Genomic DNA, 23,558 nt, shown 5'->3' on the forward strand with positions numbered 1-23,558 from the left:
AGGGGGAAGCGGGGGAGGGGAAGGGAGCTGTGGGGAACAGGGTAAATGTCAAGGGTGAATATGTGACAGGAACAGAGAGAGCAAACAGTTGTCACCAATGTTCAGAAGAAAGAAGGGTGGGCGACAATATAGAGAAATACTCAGACTTTTCAATGGGATACTTATTTGGTTAGCACTGGTTACCCTCTTCCATGTCCTTGCATTACTGTGATTGGTAAACTAGGAGGTAGTCACATCATTTATCTTATTTAAAACAAGCGTTTTTCATGAATGTCTAACAGAATGCCAGTAATTGGGATGTCATAGTGAAAACAAATCCCATATAAAACTCATGATGGATTCCATGGTTGTTTTTTTTTAATGATTCAAAATATAAAATCATGTTCTGATTTAGGCTATTGTTAAAAGAGAGAGAGATGTTACTTCTATATTGATTTTCAAATAAGTGACATATTGTTGGAAAATTTTATTCCATAATATATTGCTTTCCACTACTTTACATGTGAATAAATAGGGCAGAATATTGTTTGAGTTGAAAGTATACTTACTAAGTGTAAGTTCAAAAATAGCTAGAAATGTGGATACTGGTTAATTATGTAGTTATTTATAACTGTTTATAATACAACTTCTTGGCTCTTGCCTTCAGGTGCTATAACATTAATTTAGTATGTCAATTTGTTTGAGACCCTATAAAAGGAAGTTAAGTTATTTGGAACTCTCATCTATTACTTGAATGCCAAGTACAGTGCTATAATTATGTTATAATTAATCAATTAATTTACCAAAACTGTACTGAATACCTACTCTGTGCCAGACATTGTTCTGGGGTACATCAATGACTCCTCTCTAGAAGTTTCTATCCAAGACTGGGAAGACAGTAAATCATTAAACAACTACAAAGCTAATGTGTCAGGCAGTAATAAGCACCAAGAACAAAAATAAGGTAGGACCATTATAAGGACTTTACATTTTATTGAGAAATCTTTGCGTGGCAATGGATTTAAGCAAGGGAATATTGTGATCTAACTTCTGTTTACAGAGTATTGCTCTGGCTGCTGGATGGAGAATTGGCTGTAGAAGGCCAAGTGTCCATTGAATTATCATACCCCTCTCCCCAAGGTTATATTTCACTGAGGACGACTCTGTATCAATAGATCTGGAGATGTGATCCTACACAGTTGGTTCTTACCTTTTCATACTTAGTCTAAAACTGGTTTCTATTTTTGTTGTTAATCCTCACCTGAGGATATTTTTCCACTGATTTTTAGAGGGAGTGGAAGGGAGACACAGAGAAACATTGATGTGAGAGAGGCACATCGATTGGTGGCCTCTGGCATACGTAAGGGATTGAGCCTGCAATTGAGGTATATGCCCTTGATCAGAATCAAACCCGGGACCCTTCAGTCTGTGAGTGGACACTCTATCCACTGAGCCAAACCAGCTAGGGCTAAAACTTGTTTCTAAAATGAAATTTTTATGTCCAAATTTTTCCCTAGATAAGTTTTTTTTCTGGAAAGTTACTTTTACTTTCTTTCAAAATGGGAGTTTATCTAAACCCTACTTTTTAATAATAGCGGCATGCCTTCCTCCCTCTGGTTTTCTCCTCAGAACTAAAGTTTTAAATTGCCTTTAGATTCCATCTATAACCTACACAATAAAAACAGTCTCATTATTTAATTAGACTTTGCATTTAATCAAAAGTGCCATTAAATAATTTGATCAGTCACATTATTAACCACATCTGGGTTTATGTGACTATTGATTAAACTCAGAAATCAAACCTACCCTTAAACAATTGTATGTTTACTACCAGTAAGGATATTTCAAAAATGTGCCACAAGTTTGGAAGGCAGATACAGTAAAAGAGAACAAAGAATATCGGTAGTGATAGGGACCCCAATTAATACCAACTAGTCTTTGAAAGTGTTATACCTCATTTAGAAATGTGATTTTGGATCGTGATTTTGCAATTGCTTCGTAACTGGTCTTCCTGCTTCTGTTCTTCAATCTTTATAATACACTAGAGGCCCGGTGCACGAAAATTTGTGCACTGGGGGTGGGGGGACTCAGCCCGGCCTGCGTCCTCTCACAGTCCAGGAGCCCTCAGGTGATGTCTGACTGACGGCTTTGGCCTGCTTCCCCTAAGCCACAGTCTGGCCTCCCCTCTGTGGGAGGTGACTGGGCAGGCCGATCAGGGGACGGTGCCAGCCAGCGAGTGAGCGGCTGGCCCCACCCTACCCCCATCGCCCCTCCGCAGCTGCTGCTGGTTGCCACCGCCCTCCAATTGCCATCCCCTCCCTCTGCCTGCTGGCATGTGCCTTGTCTGGCCTGGCACCGCCTGCTCCCTGGCCATGCACCCTGCCAACCGGTCATTCTACCGTTCAGTCAATTTGCATATTACACTTTTATTATATAGGATTCTCCTCACAGAAGCAAGAGTTATCTTTTTTAAAAGATGTAAATCAAATCATAATCACTTCTATGCCTATAGGTTTGTAGTGGCTTCCACTAGAATAACTCTGCCGTGGCCTTCAAAGGGCTGCATTCAGGGTCTGTTACACACCACCTCTGTCCTCCTCTCCAAACACCGTCCCCTTGTCCCCTGGGCTCCAGTCACACTGGCCTTGTTGTTCCTCCTTGAATAAGCCACGTCTGATTCCATGTCAAGGCCTTTAAACATGCTGTTCCTTCTACCTGGAATGCTCTTCCCCTGAGATCTTTGCATGGCTTCCTTCACCTCAAGAGTCAGTTCTCTGCTGGCTACTCAGTTTATACTTCTGCATCCAAACAGGCAGCACAGCTCTTCCTTGGAATAACAGGGAGCTCTTCCCCAGGTGTGATCAAAAACCTCTTGTGATTGTATCACTTACAGATAACACAAGGTATAAATCAAATGAGAACACTATGGAGCAAACAGCCCGGGGTTTGCACACAGTCTTATATACTCCTGGTATTTTCTTTTTCTTTACAGGTTATTTTCAGAGCTTTGTCACCACCATATGACATGGAGAACCCTTACAGTGCCAAAGCACAGGAGCAGCTGAAGATCACCAACCTTCGTGTGCAGCTGCTAAAACAACAGTTTTGTCCCTGTCAGAGAAATGACCTGAATGCAAAGCCTCAACATTTTACACACTACGCGATCTATGATTTCATCGTCAAGGGCAGCTGCTTCTGTAATGGCCATGCTGATCAATGTGTACCTGTGGATGGCTTCAGACCTGTCAAGGCCCCAGGAGTATTCCACGTGGTATGTAACACAAGTTCTCACCAGTGAAAAACAAATCATAAGTTACCTTCAGCTTTGGGCACGGGTAGTCTAAGTTCCCTGAGAGCTGGTGTGTGTTTGCATAGTGCTTCTTGTTTCTTCCTCTGCTGATTCACTTCTCCGACTCCATATCCATCCTGTAAAGTGCCTATTAACTTGTTTTTTAATCTTCAATTTTAGAATTATAAATAGTCAAGCATGATAACAAGATTCCTTGGAAAGCATCCATGCCAGTTTTTAGTACCATGACCTTCAGATATAAAGTGTAAGGTGAGCAGTAGGAGAGGTTGGCATAATCATATTGGTGGCATTATCACACAGAAGCCAGCTTTGACAATAAATGGGAACCATTGTTGAATAAATTTTTATAGTGGAAAAAATAAGAACCTCCGTTTAATGCCTGGTATCTTTTGCTGTTCAGCCAATAGAATGAATAATAGTTCTCCTCTGTGAAGAGTGGCCTGACCCCCTCTCTCCCTAGGCAGAGTTAAACTCTCTTTCCTCTAGGTTCACACATCTCCTGTGCTTTCTTCTGAACTTTTACCTCTCTTCATCTCCTAGAAGATCTTGAACTCCCTGAGAACAGGGACTGTGATCTTTGTGTCCTCAGGACCGAGTGCATTGCTTGAGCCAGAAGTAGGCCTTCGGTAGGTGTTTGTATGATAGCAACATAGGAATAGAGAGATGATGAAAAATTATGGTCATTGTTTGTTCTCACCTCACCTTCTCCAACCTACTAGTTTCTAGACACTAATAGATCTTTGAACTAAGATAGCTTCAAATACAGGATTAGGTAATTCATTATATCTAAGTTAATTGAGTTGTGTATGATTCAAATATAAAATAACCCAGATATTCTAGAGACATGTCAACCTACTCTCCGTAGTTTGTATAAGATAGAGTGCTAGAAATTTCTGCCATTATATTTAAGTGAACTAGTGAAAGGAGAGGCTATAGGCTACAGTGAGTGAATATTTGTATCCCTCCAAAATTCATATGTTGAAACCCTAATCCAATGGGATGGGATGTGGAGCTGAAACCTTTGGGAGGTAATTAGGTCATGAGAGTGGAGTCCTCATAAATGGGGTAGGTATCCTTTAAGAAGAGGCCAGATGGCTAGCTAGCTCTGCTTTTGCCATGTGAGGACACAGTGAGAAGTTGGCAGTTGGAGAGATCCTCACCAGAACCTGACCATGCTGGCACCCGGACCTTAGGCGTTCAGCCTCCAGGACTGTGAAAAATAGATTTCTGTTGTGTATAAGCTACCCAGTTTATGGTATAGCAGCCTGAATTGACTAAGATGCTGGCCTTTGTTTCCTCAGCTGTCTCCTATAATCCAAGCCTTCAATGATCACTTCAGGGTAGAGTCCTGAGCAAAGGGATAGATACAAGCAGCTCCCATGACATGGCCCAGAGTAGGCCATATCTCTGGAAAGAATGACCCATGAGACAACCTGAATGGCTCTGATCAACCAAACTAAATTTGTTTTCAAGAGCCTTACAAAACTCCCATGCATATGCATTTAAAAGCAATAGTTTCTTTTGTTGTTGTTGTTGTTGTTTTTTGTTTGTTTGTTTTTTAGTAAGTCCTCTGAATGTAAACTTTCAAAGAGATAACAACATTTTCCAATGCTAAAGAAAAAATTCTAGACATTTCTATTATATTCTGTGGGCCTGTTCAAATACACTGTCCAGGATGAGAACCACTCGCAGTGGGTATCTTGTGTCTGCTTCTCATCACCAAGAAAAGCAATCCCATTATCGCCTCCTGTGGCTGGGAAAAGCTGGGCAAGGTATGGAACCTGCCAAAACTGCAAGCTGAAGACAAACCACATCAGCCACCTGGGCTCGCTAAACACTGTGACTGTCTCTCCAGATGGATCCCTCTATGCTTCGGGAAGCAGGATGGCCAGGCCATGCTGTGCGATCTCAACAAAGGCAAGCACCTCTATATGCTAGACATTGGGGACATCATCATCACCCTGTGCTTCAGCCCCAACCACTATTGGCTCTGTGCTGTCATGGGCCCCAGCATTAAGATCTGGGACTTGAAGGGCAAGATCATTGTAGATGAACTGAAGCAAGAAGATATCAGTCCCAGCAGAGCCACTCCAGTGCACCTCTTTGGCCTTGTCTGCTAATGGCCAGATTCTGTTTTCTATATGAACAAACTCATGGAGGTGTGGCAGGTGACCACCAGCAAACAATATATTCCAGAGCTTCAGAAATAAAAAAACTGACTTTCTGACTTAAAAAGAAAATAAATTCTATTAATTCTGCTAAATTTAACTGGGGATAATTATGCAGAGTTACCAGAGATTTTTGCAAAAGTCTTAAAATACAACTATTATATACAATCTTCTGCCAGAAAGAAAACTGTCACCATGAGCCCACACCCCTGTGTCTGTGCCTGCTGGCTCTCTGCTCCATCCTGTCACTACCCCCTGCTCTCTTACTGCCCACCATAGCTCTGATACATTCCAGCTGCATCCTGTCTCGGGTCACTGCCACCTCCTACCCAGGCCTTGCTGTCTTGCCTCTGCCACAGCCAATTCCTGGTGGGCTCATGTGGAGATGGAGGCCTCAGGTCCTATCCTAGGGGTCACAGAAGCCTATAAGAGAGACACCAACATCAAGAAGATGAGTCTGGAAGGTGGTGCCTACCAGGATGATAATGGAAAGCTGTATATGCACCCTAGTGTCCAGATTGCTGCAAAAAACCTGGACAAAGAATACCTGCATGTTGCTGAAATGGTTGGATTTTGCAAGGCATCTGCAGAACTAGCCTTGGATAAGAATAGCAAAATCTTGAAAAGTGGCCAATATGTCACTATGCAGATCATTTCTGGAACTGGGTCTTAAGGATTGGAGCCAGATATCTGCAAAGGGTTTTTAAGTTCAGCTGAGACATATTTCTGCCCAAACCATCCTGGGGGAAATTACACATGCATCTTCAGGGACACTGCATGCAGCTACATGGCTATCTATACTATGACCCCAAGACTTGTGGCTTTGATTTCACAGGCGCTAAGAAGGGCATTTCAAAAATGCCAGAGCAAAGCATTCTCCTGCATACCTGTGCCTACAATCTCATGAGAGTGGGCACCTCATCTTGAGCAATGGAAGGGAAAGCAACAGTAGTGAGGAAAAAGAATTTCTCTGTGTTCTTTGACATGACCTACCAAGGATTTGCCACGTGTGATGGTAACGAGGATGCCATCAAAGAGAGCATTAATGTTTCTCTCTGCCGATCCTATGCCAAGAACATGGGCTTCTACTGAGTATGTGGCAGCCTCGGTTGCAGTCTGCAAAGATGCTGATGAAGACAAAGAGTTAAATTACAGTTGAAGATACTGATCCATCCAATGTGTTCCAACCCTCCTCTCAGTAGGACCCAGATTGCCTCAACCATTCTGACTACCCTGGATTTTCAAAAACAGTGGTTGTAAGAAGTTTAAGTCATGGCCAACCTTATCATTGGCCTGTGAGCTCAGCTTGTCTCCAACCTCAAGAAGGAGGACTTCTCCCACCATTGGCAGCACATTCTTGACCAGACTGGCATGTTTTGTTTCACAGAGCTAAAGGCTGAACAGATGGAGTGGCTGACCAAAGAGTTTTCCATCTACATGACAAAGGTCAGCCACATCTCTGTGTCAGGGGTTACCTCAGACAACTGGGCTACCTAGCTCATTTACAAGGATACCAAGTGATTTCCCTGGTGAGAGGGAACAGAGACAACCTTCTTGTCTTCAGCCTCTGCTATTGTGAGATTCACATGGAGGATGGGGGAGAGTGGATGGTGGTGAAAGGACCATTTCTTTTAACCACAGTGCTTAATAGTCAGCGATTAAATGTGTTTCTCAGAGAAGAACATGTAGTGAAATGGGGCAGAGGCATCCATCCGTGGCTGATGTCTGAAACTTTTTGGCTCTAAACCGAACTCTTTCCCATCCTTTTATCTCCACCTTTTCCAAAAGGGTTTACACGTGCAAGAAAATCACCGCCCCCCCACCCCATGAACCTGTCAGTTACACCATTGCACTATTGCAGGAACTTTAACTGAGGCACCTTATGGTATTTGGGGTTTCCTCTGTGGATCCAGCATGAGAAATAGCCCATATTCGAAACTTGTGAGAAGACCTAGTTCTAACAATAACAGTTCACCTGTTACTATCTTCTCATGACTGAGCAATTTTATCAATGGACAATAATATAGAAATAGTATTTTATGAAAACCAGCAAATCTGCGGCCACTGCAGCAAGGAAAACACAAGATGCTGTTTCCTGTCTTATTTGAGAAAAAAAGAAAGAAGGCTCTCCTTTTTAATAATTGCCGGCATTTTAATGTTCCTCTCTGCTTCCTAGCACTGCTGTTCTTTTCTTTAGGCACAAAGATTTATAACTAGCCTAGGTTTTCATCCTCTTCTACTATTTCACTGACCATCAACCCCATTCTCTTATTTGAAGAATGAAGAAATATAACTTACTGCTCATCCCATACCCTCACCTTAATTGGCAAAGAATAGCGGAGCGTAGGCAACTGCATTTTATTTTAGCACCCTCTCCTGTGATTGGTTGTTTCTTGTTGGGTTTTTGCCTCTGCCCAGTTGGACCTTGTACTTCGATTCAGTGTGGTTGTGCTGTCACTCATGAGTCGAGCAATGCAGGATAGTGTCAGGAAAGAGGTTATTCTGGGCTTTGGTTTTAACTGTGTGTGCTGCCAGCTGGGCTCAGGCCTCACCCTTTGGAAAGATGGCCATCTGCTCTAACCATGTAGCCTGCCTGCAGCCAGGTTTCTCAGTTACAATAAAGTTACTGTAGGAGCCCCCTCCCTTAAAAAAAAAAAAAGAAAGAAAGAAAGAAAGAGAGAAAGAGAGAAAGAGAGAAAACTATCAATCTATAAAGAAGATCTGGATAACCAAGGAAAGGGGATTACATAGTAAATGTGTTTTGTTTTTCATTTCAAAAGGAGGTTAGAATAATAAGTCTCTATTCTAGAAGACTCTATGGGACAGGAGCTGCATTTCCTTAATAATCTCAGACTGCTTTGAAATCAAAATCAATTTCCCTTTAAAATAATACCAGTTTTGTGGCTTCCTGCTCCCCAGCTTTCATATTTATTTCAACTTGTGCAGCGGTGGTGGTAGCCCCTACTGCTGTAACTATAGCATGTGCTGAAACCAGGCAAGACATAGTCCAACCTGGAGGTAGAGCCAGGTAGAGGTAAGAAACAGACTATGTGGTCAAGGGTATGTTGGCTTCCAGGGATCCAGTTCCATGAGAATCCCTGCTGTCTCTATTCTAGGAAGGAAGGAAAGAAGGAAGGAAGGGAGGAAGAGAGGGAGGGAGGGAAAGCAATTGGACCAGCAAAGGCTTATGGTTAGTTGGAAATGTGAATCATTCTGACTTCAGATCTTTCCCATCCCTGAGCTTAGGTGAATTTTGTTTTGTTTTATTTTATTTTATTTTTAATCTTCACCTGAGGATATTTTTCCATTGATTTTTAGAGAGAGTGGAAGAGAGAGGGAAAGACAGAGAGAAATATCGATGTGAGAGAAACACATCCATCGGTTGCCTCTGCATGAGCCCTGATCAGGGCCCGGGCCAGGTAGGAGCCTGCAACCAAGGTACATACCCTTGACTGGACTCGAACCTGGGACCCTTCAGTCTGCAGGCCAACACTCTATCCACTGAGCCAAACCGGTTAGGGCTGAATTTTATTTTTATGTATTTTTTCTGGATTATTAAGAGCTGGATTAAATTTGGGTATAGGTGCCTCTTTTGAAGGTGATGTTTTTATTCCTATGGCTGCTTAGCTAAACAAATTGCACATTGAAAGCACAGTCTTTTGCCTCAGGAAGAACATAGTCATAGGGTCAATTGTCCTCCCACATTTGTGTATCTGTGAACACCATTCATTATAGGTATGTGGAAATAAATAACTGGATTTGTAAATTGTTCATGCAGAATGGAAGGTAGCCTCATAAGAAATGCTCTCTTTTACTTGCCAGCTTGCCCTGGGTAGTGTGTATAAATCTAACTTTCTTTAGTTTTTCTTTATAGCAGTCATTTTCAAAGAGTTGGTCCCTGAACCAGCAGCAGCAGTATTACCTGGGAACTTGTTAGAATTATGAATTCTCAGGCCCTAGCCCAGACCTACTGAATCAGAAACTCTAGTGATGGGGCCTAGAAATCCATGTTTAACAGACCCTCTGGGTGATTACAATGCTTGCTAAAGTTTGAAAGCTGCTGCTCCATAGACAGCTACAACTAATATTGTGAGGGCAACTAAGTAAGACCTGATTTTATGTGCCATAATTTTTTATGGCTGATGATAGAGAATTAAGGAAGTTAATGGAAATGATTCTTTGTTGGTTTCTTAAGCTATATAAGATTTTAGGGTCATTTTCTTTCTTTGGGAGTAGGAAGTAGGAAAAGATATGAAGTAGAATACAAGTTGGCAGGTTCATTTATCTTAAAATACTCCTGTGTCTTTTATTGATTGGTTGATTGATTATTTTGAGAGAGAAAGAGAGAGAGAAAGAGAGAGAGAGAGAGAGAGAGAGAGAGAGAGAGATGGATCAGTTGCCTCCTACATGTCCCCCAACCAAGGATCTAACCCACAACCTGGGTATGTGCCCTGACTGGGAATCAAGCCCGCTGCCTTCTGGTATACGGGACAGTGCTCCAACCAACTGGCCAGGGCACTCCTGTGTCTTTAATAGTAGTACCACCTTTTCCGTGTTTGTCCTTCTATCTTTTTCCAGTTCAATTTGTTGCTCCTTTTACTAGAAGGCAGAACAATGATTGATATCCTAACACTGGAGTCAAATAGACCTAGATTTGACTCACCACATTTACTAAGTTGGTCTCACTGCATCTCAGTTTCCTAAGAAAATGAGGATGACATCTATCTTATATAGTTAGTGTAAGGATTAAAAAAATATGGTAGCCAATGCCTAGGACATGATAGACACTACCTACGGTTATTGCTGTTATTATATTGTACTAGAGGCCCGATGCACGAAAATTCATGCAAGAATGGGCCTTCCTTCCCCTGGCTGCCGGCACCGCCTTCACTCTGGCCAGTGCCGCCTTTTCGATCTGGCCCGGAACCGCCTTTCCACCTTCCCATGCTTTCCAGAGGCCCGGAGTGGCTGGGGCGGCCGCTCGGCACCTGTGTATGCAAATTAACCCACCATCTTTGTTGGGTTAATTGGCATACTCACTCCTGATTGGCTGGTGTTTGTCACGAAGGTACGGTCAATTTGCATCTTACTCTTTTATTATTGTAGACTATTTTAACTACTTCCATATACTCTTCTACCCCAATAACGACAAAAATAAATTGTAGCATATGTGCTGTTGGACATGTATACAGGGCTAGAGGAATTGTGGCAAAGAACACTGTACTTTGACTCCAGCCTCCTGGGATCCCAGAAATTATGTGAAGAGGAGATCTCAAGATTTTTTTTGTTTGCAGCTGGAGAGGACTTATTTAGATCCTTTTTCCCTAGCAGCTGGTGATTTTACAGCTGTTGATGGATGATACTATGGAGGAACATGGAAAGCTTCATTGTTTTACTGAAGTATTGCCCACTAGATAACACAGAAGTCTTAGAATACGAGGAACAATTGTTTAAACCTCTTGAGTTACACTTGTTATGGTGGTGGATTTCTTTTTTTACTGATGTGTTCAAACCTAAGAGTAGCATTGAGACCTATGGAACCATATAGTGTGTTTTGAGAAAAATGTTACTTAGCCACCTACCTTTGTGAGTAAGGATTTAGAATCATTCATACAGTTTCATGGCAGAACCTGAATACAATTATTCATGTATTTATGTTTGCATATCTTACATGCCATGTTTTTTAAATTCATAACAGGTTTAAGACCACTGTTCTTATCTTCTTTTAAAAACTTATTTACTGTGAATAAGCGAAAAGTAATAATGAGAATGCTCTTGACTCTTCAAGGTATTAAGGGAAAGATCAGAAGGCTTAAAAACAATCAATAAAGTTATTAAATTAGAACATTATATCAGAATTTAAAAATATTTTATATAGTAAAATATATATTCATGTTTGAAAATTAACACCTATAAATTGGACATGTAAAATTTCCAATTAATCTAGTCTTAATTCTCTAGGTCTTCTCAGCAGAGAAAAAAATGATCATAGGCCCTAACCGGTTTGGCTCAGTGGATAAAGCATCAGCCTGCGGACTGAAAGGTCCCAGGTTCGATTCCGGTCAAGGGCATGTACCTTGGTTGCGGCACATCCCCAGTAGGAGGTGTGCAGGAGGCAGCTGATCGATGTTTCTAGCTCTCTATCCCTCTCCCTTCCTCTCTGTAAAAAATCAATCAAATATATATATTTTAAAATGATCATAGATTATAAATACTACTATTAATAGTTATCACTTATCAAATGCGTGTTGTGTACCAAGTCTTATGCCTTTGTGCTATAAATGTTATTAAATCTAATATTCACAACAACTGGATGATGCAATATCTTCATTTTCTTTCATAGATGAGGAAGTGAGGCTGGGAAATGTTATCTGGCTTCTCAAAAGTTATGAAGGGGTGGAGCTACAGTTTAAATTCGCCTGTCAGACACTGAAACCCATTCTCTTTTTGCTGTTGTTGTGCTGTTAAAGATTTGGATCTAACCAGGGTTGATATTATGCCAAGAACAGAGAAAGAAGGGATAAAGTACAGGAGGGGCAAGGGAGATGGGGACAAGCTCAAGGGATTGATTATCATGATGGACTATATAGAATCTAAACTGAGCAAGGAGGAAAGTTAGGACACAAGAGAGCAAAGACTATTCCCACCACCAAAGGTCTGCTGTTTCATATTTTATAAAGCCCTTTCTCATGTATTGTTTCACTAGATCCTTACTACAACATTGGAAGTATTTTTATTTCAATTCTGCAGATAATGGAAACTGAGATACAGAGAGATTAATGTACTTGCTTAAAGTCACAGTGATAGAGCAATTACTCAGAATCCTTATTATTGTACCCCACCTCCATACCCAATAGGCTACCAAGAAAAAAAAACACAACCTATCATTAAAAAGACTCTTTTTATAGGGATAGGTCATCTACCCAAATCATCTACATTTTAATATGGAACCAGAAATTATCATTGATTCTCTCTCTTCTCTTCCATTCAGTAACTAGTGAAATGGCTTAAAGGGAGGAAAGAAGAAAGAGTCAAAGCAATAAGTTTGGATAATCTACAAAGTAAAAAATTTAGGAGTGACTATTTTTTGAGGGGTATGCATCATCTTTGATGCTTATTTTTTGGCTTTATTAAGAAGAGGGATTTCTGTACCTACAATCCTACTTTCATATCTACCCCTAAATAATTTTCCCTGTGAATGAAAAACAGCAGCAATCCCAGTTATTTCATTTTGTCACATCAAATCTGGAGGAATGGGTAATCCTATCATGAAAGGGAACACAATGTTGTATCCCTAAAGTAAACAAAATATAAAGCCTGCTAACTTGGTACTTTTAGTGTGAGGCTGTTCTCAATCCATTGCAAGGTCTTAACCTTCTCATTTCAATGTCCCTGTGTTAGCATGGTATAGTTTTGCCAGTAGTCCCTTGGCAATGAGTAACTACAGATACCATAGAAGGTGAACAGAATGTTGTTATACTGCATTTACTACCTTGTGTTTCCTAGAAGGGCAAGCCAGTAAAATATGTTCATGGCTGGAAATTATTAGTGTTTTGACTATAAAACTTCCAATTAATCTAGCCTTGTTTTCTGTCTAGACAATAAGACATGTTCTCTTTTAATGACAAGAGTTGCCTGAGATTACTCTTTTTATTGGATGATCAGGAAACCAGAAGACTTCAGAACTAAAGGCATTATAAAGCAATTTTGCACTCATGAAAGAATTCCCAATGGGTTTCCTTTTAAGAGTTCCCCTAGAATATTTAAATATTTATTTATAAGCCTCTATTTCACAGAGAGGTAAAAGGACAAAAATACCTGAAAACGAAAATGTTGGTGTCAGAGCTGACATCTCTGAAAGTAAAATATACACCAATTAGAAAGTAAGGTCGGTTATCCAAATATAATATTTGTACATTAAACTTTTCATGAATTGCAGAATGTGGAACACATGTAGATTTAGGTCAAAACTGGGGCTTCGTAAAGCTGCAAAAAAACGAGTTCCTTTAACAGGTTCAAGTTGCTAGTTTTATAAATTTGGGAAACAACAAGTTAAGTTTGACATATTTTAACTATAAAGTGCTCCTTAGATATCTCACTTTGAAAGTTTTTATGAATATTTCCTTTTCAGTATAGCACTTTTGGGTCCATCCTATGGATATTTGGGAGCCTGGAGTCTGAGCTCTGGGTCAGGAAAGTCTAGACTCTCTACCTAACTGCTAATATAATGGGGTGTGGGGGAAGCTTCATGGAAAGAGAAAAGCTTAGGTTGCAGATAGATACCTGACTTCTGGTTCACAGCCCCAGCTCTCACATCTCTAACGTGTTTCTTTTGTGTCTTGCCAATTTTGTAAGAACTGAAAATGTACTTCAGTTTTTCCTAAAACAACTGCATTCATTAGAAGATAAGCTGTAATTTAAATCCTCAGTCCCTCTTATGAGGAAAAGTTTTAGTGACCAGACACATAAGGTTAAAATACACACACTCACACACACACACACACACACACACACACACACACACACACGATAATTATTCTACTAGACTGAGAAATTCACAGCCATTTCAAACAGTGAGAAAACCCAGGTCTGTTCATCTTGGCATTCAAAGCCTTAATACAGTACTATAATTGGAACTACAGTTGTATTATATCTTAGCAATGTCAATATTTTAATGGAATAAAACAGTACATGTATGGTAATATAGAAGAACTACAGTACCTGTTAACTCATTATAAGATTTTTTAGTTAGATAGAATCTAATATCTTTTTAACTTTTCTCTCTAGCTCCTTAGATATAAAGAAAAAAGAATTATGGTTTCAAAAACTACAATATATTTAGCTTTAAAAGAGCTCACATATTAGAAATAGAAAAAAGATTACATGTGCTCCACTATTAAATATTTCATATATAATATAAATAATTATGCAACTCGTAAGAGTAAACACTGATCAAGTGTCCTTTGCCTTTTATTTTTGCATCTCTAAAGGCACCACTAGCAGGCATGTAATTCAGCTGGCTAGGTCAGCTCTCAGAATTCTTGAAGGGCAGTGGTTTCATTGTTTCCCAGACAAGGCGCTGGTAGGCATTAAAATTAAAGAGAATGTGGGATCCTAGTATTTCCATATGCTGAATAGAGGCTAAAGATCGTAGTGGTGGCCTACTAATTTTGTAATTCTTATTTGTAAGTTAATTCAATTTTCTAATATAATAAAAAGGGAATTTAACAACTGTTGGATTACATTTTGCCACCTCACTTCATTAACATTTTGCAAAGCAAAGAATTACAGCTTATTTCATCAAACATTTAGGTTATTAGTGGCCTTGACACAAAACCCCAATCATTTCTCTACCCTTCCAGTGTCCCCTCTACCTATCTCAATTAAGACATTTACCTCACTATATTGTAATTATTTGCTTACATATCAAACTTTCCCTATCTGCTAAACTGTCTGATTCTTTAATGGAAAATAGCGGGCCATTCATAATGTCTAACATTAAATAGATTTTTAAAATCCTGGGTCAATATATAAATTAATTAATGACATTTTTTAAAGAATATTTTTATTGATTTCAGACAGGAAGGGAGAGGAAGAAAGAGATAGAAACATCAATGATGAGAATCATTGACTGGCTGCCTCCTGCATTCCCCACACTGGGGATCCAGCCCCAGGACCCAGGCTGCTTCCCTCCAGCCCCGGCTTCATCAGGAATGACGTCCAGAATGACGTCCGGAAGACATCTGGTCTAATTAGTGTATTACCCTTTTATTATTATAGATTTTCAAGTTCCAGTTTTTCAAGCTGACTGTTTTAAAATGCAATAGCTTTGGATGGATGGGTATTGAAGAAATCCAATTCTTTCAGTATCTGTGTCTGTCTGTGACTGTTGTTTCATCATTATACTGATGATCACAGATTTGTTAATGACTGCATTTGGATAGAGTTGCCAAAGAAGCATAAGTTTTTAATACATCATTATTGATCTTTCATATGAGCATACTCAATAATGAAGACTATGTTTTATAAGGCTCACCAAGAAACAAGCAGTTTTTCAACATAAAAAGAACCATGTGAATGAATTAATTCAACAACAAAAGACATGGAAGAAAACATGCCCTAGCAACTGGCTTCTTGTATTACAATCAGAGACTCATTTATCTTAAACAAGTCAACTTTTGTAACACCCTCTGCACTGTATAGAATATGGAGTGACAGTCAGACAGAGCTGTCAAGAAAAAAGGAAGAAGTGGGAAATGTGAACTAGAATGAATTAAAAAAAAAAAAAAACTTTGTAAGAGAATGCAAAATAGCCTTTGACAAGGAATTTTCCTTTAAAATAACCAGAAGCTATGTGAGCACATTGAACAAGTGAATGTCAACGGATGAAAAGTACTTGATAATCCCCCACAGCATTTCTAATAGAATTTACCTGGTCCCCACCTCATTATAAAAACCATCTAAATCCTAAAAGGCCTTGAACAAAACCATCACAAAATGTTCCTTCATTCTCGAATCTAATGTTTCTTGACAGATAACTTGCTTACAAAATGTGTTCTATTAGTTTTTGCCTTCTCTCAGTTCCCAGGTTCTTGCCCCATAGTTGTTAATAGTTTTAACAGCATATTAGAAGTTCTATATTGTTAATTCCACTTCTGCTATTTCTTTTTTAAATTAATTAGGTACTAAGAAATTTTTCCCCTCAATGAGATTTTATCATAAGAAGTTATTTTAGGTGTTTGTGGGAAGGAAAAAATCCTTCTGATGACGTCACTGTTCTTAGATGGAACTTCTAATATTTTAGGACTCTCATGGGAGTTCTGCTCCCTATTCTGATTTGCATTGTAGCCTTAGAAAAGTTTAAATATAAAAAGACAAGTGCAAAGTGAAATTATGAAAACACATAACTGAGATCAAATGAAGAGCAGAGATGGAGTGGTTGAATGGCTATTAGCAACTATCCTAGTCACTCAACACAGTTATAGGGCATCAATTTTGTTTGAAATTTCATTGCTTAGCTTTATATTGAGATGGTTTCTTATATAGTATTATAGGAAATTCAAAGTTGTCTGTTAGTGTAGGTAGCTTGATATTAATAAAGAATGGGGCCCTAACTGGTTTGGCTCAGTGGATAGAGTGTCGGCCTGTGGACTGAAAAGTCCTGGGTTGGATTCTGGTCAAGGGCACATGCCCACGTTGAGGGCTCAATCCCCAGTAGGGGGCGTGCAGGAGACAGCCAATCAATGATTGTCTCTCATCATTGATGTTTCTATCTCTCTCTCCCTCTCCCTTCCTCTCTGAAATCAATAAAAATAAAAGATAAAAATAAAAAAGAATGGAGCAAATGGAATTAGACATTAAGAAGCCTAATCTAAAAAAAAAAAAGAAGCCTAATCTACTAGGGAGCTGAATCAGACAATAAGCCTGCTCACACACTCCCCAGGGGACTATCGCATCCTCTACCCTTGAGACCTAATCCCCAAAATGGATAGCAAGAATCATTAGCGTTCATTAGCCAGGATTATGGAGGAAGAAATAAAACCAATAAAGGGGAAATTCCTCTGCTGGGCACAGACCCAGCAGATGGCATAGGAGAGGTTCTTCTACTATGAGGCATGTGCAGTAGAAGCTAAGATGGAAATCATATGGAGGAATGTATAGCCTGGGAAAAGGATAAGATTGGATAAGAATGCAGACCCTAGAAGATCTATGAAATGGATTGGTTAGGGGGAGGGCCCAGAACAAGCCTTCAAGGTATTGGGAAAGAGATTGGTCAGTTTGAAAGCCCAAGATAATATAATCTAAGCCTAACAAGGGCCTCTGGCCCCATAACGTGCGCTCCTGCACTGACATTCTCTCTGTACCAGCCATGCAGGCCTAGCAGCTGAAGGGGGACCAAACATGGTCCCCATGCATGGGCTCTAAGTGTGAGCTTAGGTACTAGGGATGGCAGCACAGCCCTAGCTGGAGTGCAGCTGGGAACAGAGGCTAGGCTGGCCAGTAGGAGACAGGGACTGTACTAGACTGAACCAATGGCACAAAATTTCTGGACCCTGGCCTGCCTTCTGGGCTTGATGAAAACAACCTGGGACAGCCCTTTGTGTTTGCTCCAGTTTCAATAAATCTTACCACCATACCTCATCCTTCCGTACGTGGCCCCTGAAATGCTTTTCTCCCGACACCATAAGGACCCCATTTCCACCAGCAACATATCTATGGACAAGAACTGCAGAAAGAATATAAAGGTATTTGTCTATATCTTTGCAGCTGAAGAAATTGTGGCTTTTAGAGAAAAGAAGCTAATTTAATATTTTAAGGCAAGAAAGTCTTAGAATCAGAGAGCCTTACTTTATTGCCATTGTATACAAGCAAATCTGAAACCAAATTATGCATATACTCATAGGATTTAACCAAATAAAGGTATGTACTGGATAGACATTTTTAAAAACCCGGTAATCAGAAATAATTCTTAAAACCCATTGAAAACAAGAACAAATATGAAACAGTTCTATGCAATGAAGTAAAAGAAAAATATCTCATAACTTGGTAATAGTATGATCATATCTAAATGTAATCTTCAAAAGCCCCCTGGGCATTACAATTTTCAGTTCAATGCTATTTGCATTTTTATGGCAGAAATATTTATTACAGTCATCAGAAGAAAGATAAAGTGCCTGACAACAATGAAAAGAGGAAGCTAATAGAATTAATCTTGTGACAATATAAGATATTCAAAACCCATCTATAATAATAAAATCGTAATATGCTAATTAGACCAGACAGCCGAACGACCTTCTAGACGTCCTTTCGGATGAAGCCGCCATGGTGAGGGCCAAGCCAGAGGTGGTTAGGGGCGATCAGGCAAGCAGTTAGGGGCTATCAGGCAGGCAGACAGAGTGGTTAGGTGCAATCAGGCAGGCAGGCAAGTGGTTAGGGGTGATCAGGCAGACAAGCGAGTGGTTAGGGGCCATCAGGCAGGCAGGCAGGCGAGCGGATAGGAGCCAGCGGTCCCAGATTGCGAGAGGGTGCAGGCCGGGCTGAGGGACCCCCCCGCCACACACACACACACCCCATGCATGAATTTTGTGCACTGGGCTTCTAGTTTAGCTTTATAAAACATGTTGAAATTCCACTTTTAGAAGTACATCCTCAAGATAAAAAATAGAAGTTAAACATTCTTAAAGAGTAAGGTCATGACTGTCATACAGATACAAAATACTAGTAAACATGTGCCAATGATTTTATTTAACTCGTTATTAATGAGGGATCAGTAAGACATTATAAAGGGTTCAAAGAAAAATTCAAAGAACCACACATACATAGGCAAATAAAAAATGCTGGAAATATATTTACAAAGTGATGCAAAACTGGTCAATATGAAAGGCAATGGTTAATTGTATTCTTACCAGACACAACTGACTTGCATTTATATGAACAAGAATTATTTTCATTATTATTAATTTTCTACAACTTAGAGAGCTGAGAAATAATTCAATGATAATAAAAGGCAGAGCTAACCCAGAAAGGTGTGCTAGACAGAACACTGTAATCGTTTTTTGTTTTTTTTTTTGTCGGGGGGTGAAGTGGGGGAAGAGGAACATTGCAAAGTCTTTCACAATTTTTCCCAAGACAAAGAATATTATTTGTTAATCAGGGAAATATGCAAAGAAAGTATATTCTGATAATGTGGGTTCCAAAAAGATGTTACATTTGAACCTCTTTCACCCATGGTTATAAATAAAATAAAAATAGTTTCTATCCCTGAACTCACAAAAAGTAAGACTTGCTTTGTTCTAGGAAATCATTACTCTGAAGGATAAAAGAATCCTACCTAAAATTACTCAAGAATCTAAAATTTAAAGTAAAGTGCTCACTAGCAAAACATACTGTTGGCCCAATAGATTTTTTAAATGGTAATATTTTACAGCCTCCTTTTACTTAGCTTTAAAAAGAGGGGTTATTTTATTAATGATATTTTTAAACCTAAAAGTTTTTGTGCAATTTATTTGAAAGGCTTAAATTATGCTTTTCTCTGCTCTGGGGCAGTTTCTGCCTTCCTTTCTGCTAATGGGTGGGCTTGGAGGTAGGGAGGGTTGGTTTCGTTTGTTTTATTTTGATTTTGACTAATTATCTAATTTTCACAAAAGGGGCCATGATGAATGTTGAAAGATAAACCACAAAACTTGATTTGAGTTCTTAGTTCCAGTTGTAATACTACAAAACAAAGGTCTTTAAGCAGTTTTGGAATTAAGGCCCATCATTTGTTGGAGGCAGGTTTGGTAGCATTTGGAAACTTTGTATGTGTATATGCATGCTTCTGACTATTCCCTCAACTCCTGATCTCTTAAGGTAAATAGCATGCACAATGGCACAGATAAACTGCCATTTAGATACATAAATCAAAGCTTTGGAGCATACAAAATTGTGTACATGAAAAAGTGAAAATAAGCCAGCAATCTGAATCTAGAAATTTACCTAAATCATTAAGTTATACTCATCTAGAGGCCTGGTGCATGAAATTCATGCACGGGTAGCGTCCCTAGGCCTGGCCGATGACGAGGGCCAATCGGAGCCTTCCGGCTGCTGGCCAGGGCCTCCCTTCCCTGGCTACCGGCCATGGCCTTCCTTCGTTCCACGCTGCCCCCTGGTGGTCAGCGCACATCATAGTGAGTGATCGAACTCCCAGTCTCCCAGTTGAACTTCCGAGGGGACACTTTGCATATTAGCCTATTATATATAGATGTTCTCACCATTCTTCATAACCTAAATTAAAACTGACTGTAAAAGTAGATCATGCCTAATAGGGAGAGTAAATAACATAAAGAAGGTGTTATCCACAAAGAACCAATCTGTAATTGGAGTTCATTTCCATTCCTGTTATCATCTCCTTTTGTAAATTTCTTCACTGGAGTTTCTGATAAGTAGGCCTGTTAATGTGTGATGTGGTGCAGAAATGGCACAGGAGGCAACTGAATGGTCAGTGCATAGATAGCTTTTACAATGAACCAATGAGAATCTAAAAGGATTCTCTATCCTTACATTCCCTAAACTTACTCATGCCAATGTGGCAAATGGGGGCTAATCTTTCTGTATTCACCTATCCCTAAAGCTGCTAGGCTTCTCCCAGAGGAATGGGACTAATAATCTACTCAAGAACTGAATACTCTTAAAAGGAAATGGCTCATGTTGAGTCCAAATCAGTCTTTGTCCTGAAGAACTCTTCAAGGACAAATAGGTTTGGAAAACACCGGCTTTATTTAGATAAGAATCTGAATAGCCTTGGCCAAAGTGGATCACTCAAATATCCTACTCTCTAGGGACTTATAATGGCATATTTTAGGGGTTAAGATGGTGGCTTTGAGTCAGACTGCTAGAATTCAAACAGCTCCACGACATATTGGCTTTGTGACCTTAGGCAAATTACTTAAACTCTTTTAACTTCAGTTTTCCCCTTTGTGAAATGGCAATGATAATTGTACCTACCTTATTTTGTGTAAATCCAATGAGTTGATATTTATGCAATGCCTAGAACAGTGGCTTGTACATCAGGACATCATGCTACCCAATTATCTACTACTACTATTATTGTTATTATTTATTATCATCATCATCATTATAATTATTATTACTTCCATTTCCCTCCATGACTGACCCTGTTCCTTGGGCTCACAGTAGATCTCCCAGAGCAACTATAGATAACTGCTACACATAAGAACATTTTTACCTACAAGCCTTGCTCAGATGTGAGCTAGTATATCCCTTATAGGAAGCACTGTAGACAAATCTGAATGTCTTTAAATCCTACCCTCCCCCAAATCCTCCTTTGTGACAATTTAAAGTATCTCATTTTCACTTGAAAAGCATAATTAGTACTCTGCCTTCTTGGGAAATTTTAAAAATAGAACTAAACTTCATACTTAAGGTTCTGGATGCTCCATTAAATACATATTGGCTGAATGAACTGTGAAAAACAGTATGGTGTTTCCTCAAAAAATTAAAAATGGAACTTCCATTTGACCCAGTAATCCCACTTCTAGGAATATAACCCAAGAAAACAGAAACACCAATCAGAAAGGATATATGCACCCCTATGTTCATAGTAGCACGATTTACAATAGCTAAGATTTGGAAACAGCCTAAATGCCCATCAGCAGATGAGTAGATTAGAAAACTGTGGTACACCTACACAATGGAATACTATGCTGCTGTAAAAAAGAAGGAATTCTTACCATGTGCAACAGCATGGATGGAACTGGAGAGCATTATGCTAAGCGAAATAAGCCAGTCAGAGAAAGATAAATATCACATGATCTCACTCATTTGTGGAATATAATGAACAACATAAACTGATGAACAAAAGTAGAACCAGAGTCATAGAAGCATCAAACAGACTATCCAACCTATGAGGGAAGGCAGGGGGTGAGGGAGTAAGAGATCATCCAAAGGGCTTGTATGCATGCATATGAGAATAACCAATGGACACAGATGGGGGGGGGAGGGGAGGGCATGTGCTGTCGGGTGGGGGTGGCCAGGGAGTGGTCAATGTGGGGAAAAGAGACTTATGTAATACTTTAAACAATAAAGAATTTAAATTAAATATCTATATCTATATCTATATCTATATCCATATCTATATCTATATATATGCTGAATGAAAAAAAATTAACACATTTGTTGAAAACAAATGAGTTAAATTTCAAAGAAATTTAAGTCACTTGTTTCTTCTTCCCTTCAAGGATGTACAATCTAGTGGAGAAAGGCAGATAAACACATGATTACATTCAGTGTACTAAATGCAGTTTTCTTATGAAATTTGCATTGCTCCATTCATACTTTTTTCTAGCTCTGTCAGCCAGAGCAAGGTTCTTGGCACAAGAGTGAGATAGGCACAGTTGCCCTTGGCTCCTTCCCTCTCCTCTTAAGACATTCCCTTTGCCTCCACCAAAAAGTCACTTCCTTGTCTAGGTAGTTAACTCTGTGTCCAGTTCTAGGATTGAGAACAGATGGCAATAATCCTAGATGATATGTTTGTTGCTAATAACTTAAGGTTTTCCCCCTTTTGAGTGTAAGTGCATTCTTGTAGGGAGCTCCTAGACTTAAACAGCATTGAGGAGCTAAAAGATGAACCTCTACAGGAAGAATTTCAGGCAGCTGGCTAGGGGAGAAGAGAGAAGTACTGCCCAATTTTCCTTCTTTAATCATGACTGCTTCTGCTCTATATCTATTTTTGTTTTATTGTTCATGCTTTCTGACAAGAGCTGTTTTCTCCAGTGTTCAAGTACAGACCAATGAATAGATTACAAAGCTTTCAATTGCTTGCATTGTTGCTATATATATTATTGGGCAAAGCTTTGAAATACTCAGCCTTCAACTTATTTTGCCCCCATTCTGACAGTATGTTTCAAGGTCCCTTTCCCACCAAACTCAATTATTATGCTTCATATTCACCATAGAACTCCCTCTTCTGTTAAATTGAAACATACAAACCTTTAATGGGAAAAAGGAATATTTTATTCGTTAATGAAAAGACATGTTTTCTTACAATGCTTTCTATTCAAAGGTCTGTGCTGTAGCATTGTTTGCGTGTTTTTGTCCTGCATAAGAGGAACAGGTCCTAACAGGCTAGCCTGTTATTAGAATTTATCTCTTTTCATGCATAAGAAGTTCATTCTTTTAAAAGTTAATCCTTTTCTCTAAAAAGGACATACTATTTTTTTAGAAAGCAATCAGTTTTTGCCTTCACATTTTGTCTTAAATTGCTACATAGCATTGTTCCACTTCTAAATCATTTGTCATAGCTAAGTGGAGGTTCGTGAATTGCTGCAGCTGCTGTTACAGAAGCATTTTCCTTTGGTTCATAGAGTAGGGACTATTTGCATCCTCTTTTCAGAAACATTTTTAAAAGTTCCAATGATGATATGAAAAAAGATTTTCTTTTTTTTACTTTAAATAATTTTTTATTTTTCAACTACAGTTGGCATACAATATTATATTAGTTTCAGGTGTACAACCCAGAAGACTGATAAAAAAATTAAAATAAAATGGTGTGTGTGTAAAAAGTAATGGCACAACAGCACATGGAAATTACTCCATTTATGATT

The 23,558-nt window shown here is 39.3% G+C and overlaps 1 protein-coding gene across 1 annotated transcript in view; it reads left to right on the forward strand.

Annotated features, from left to right (window-relative positions):
- The window catches only part of NTN4 (netrin 4), a 113,321-nt gene that overhangs the window by 40,663 nt on the left and 49,100 nt on the right, over positions 1 to 23,558 (forward strand). Inside the window, exons 3-4 of the mRNA XM_079775506.1 lie at positions 2,972 to 3,273; positions 5,145 to 5,382. Coding sequence (XP_079631632.1) covers positions 2,972 to 3,273; positions 5,145 to 5,382 — 540 coding nt within the window. The remainder of the gene's footprint in view (positions 1 to 2,971; positions 3,274 to 5,144; positions 5,383 to 23,558) is intronic.

Source organism: Cnephaeus nilssonii (assembly GCF_951640355.1).
Source record: "Cnephaeus nilssonii genome assembly, chromosome: 6".
Lineage (NCBI taxonomy): Eukaryota > Metazoa > Chordata > Mammalia > Chiroptera > Vespertilionidae > Cnephaeus > Cnephaeus nilssonii.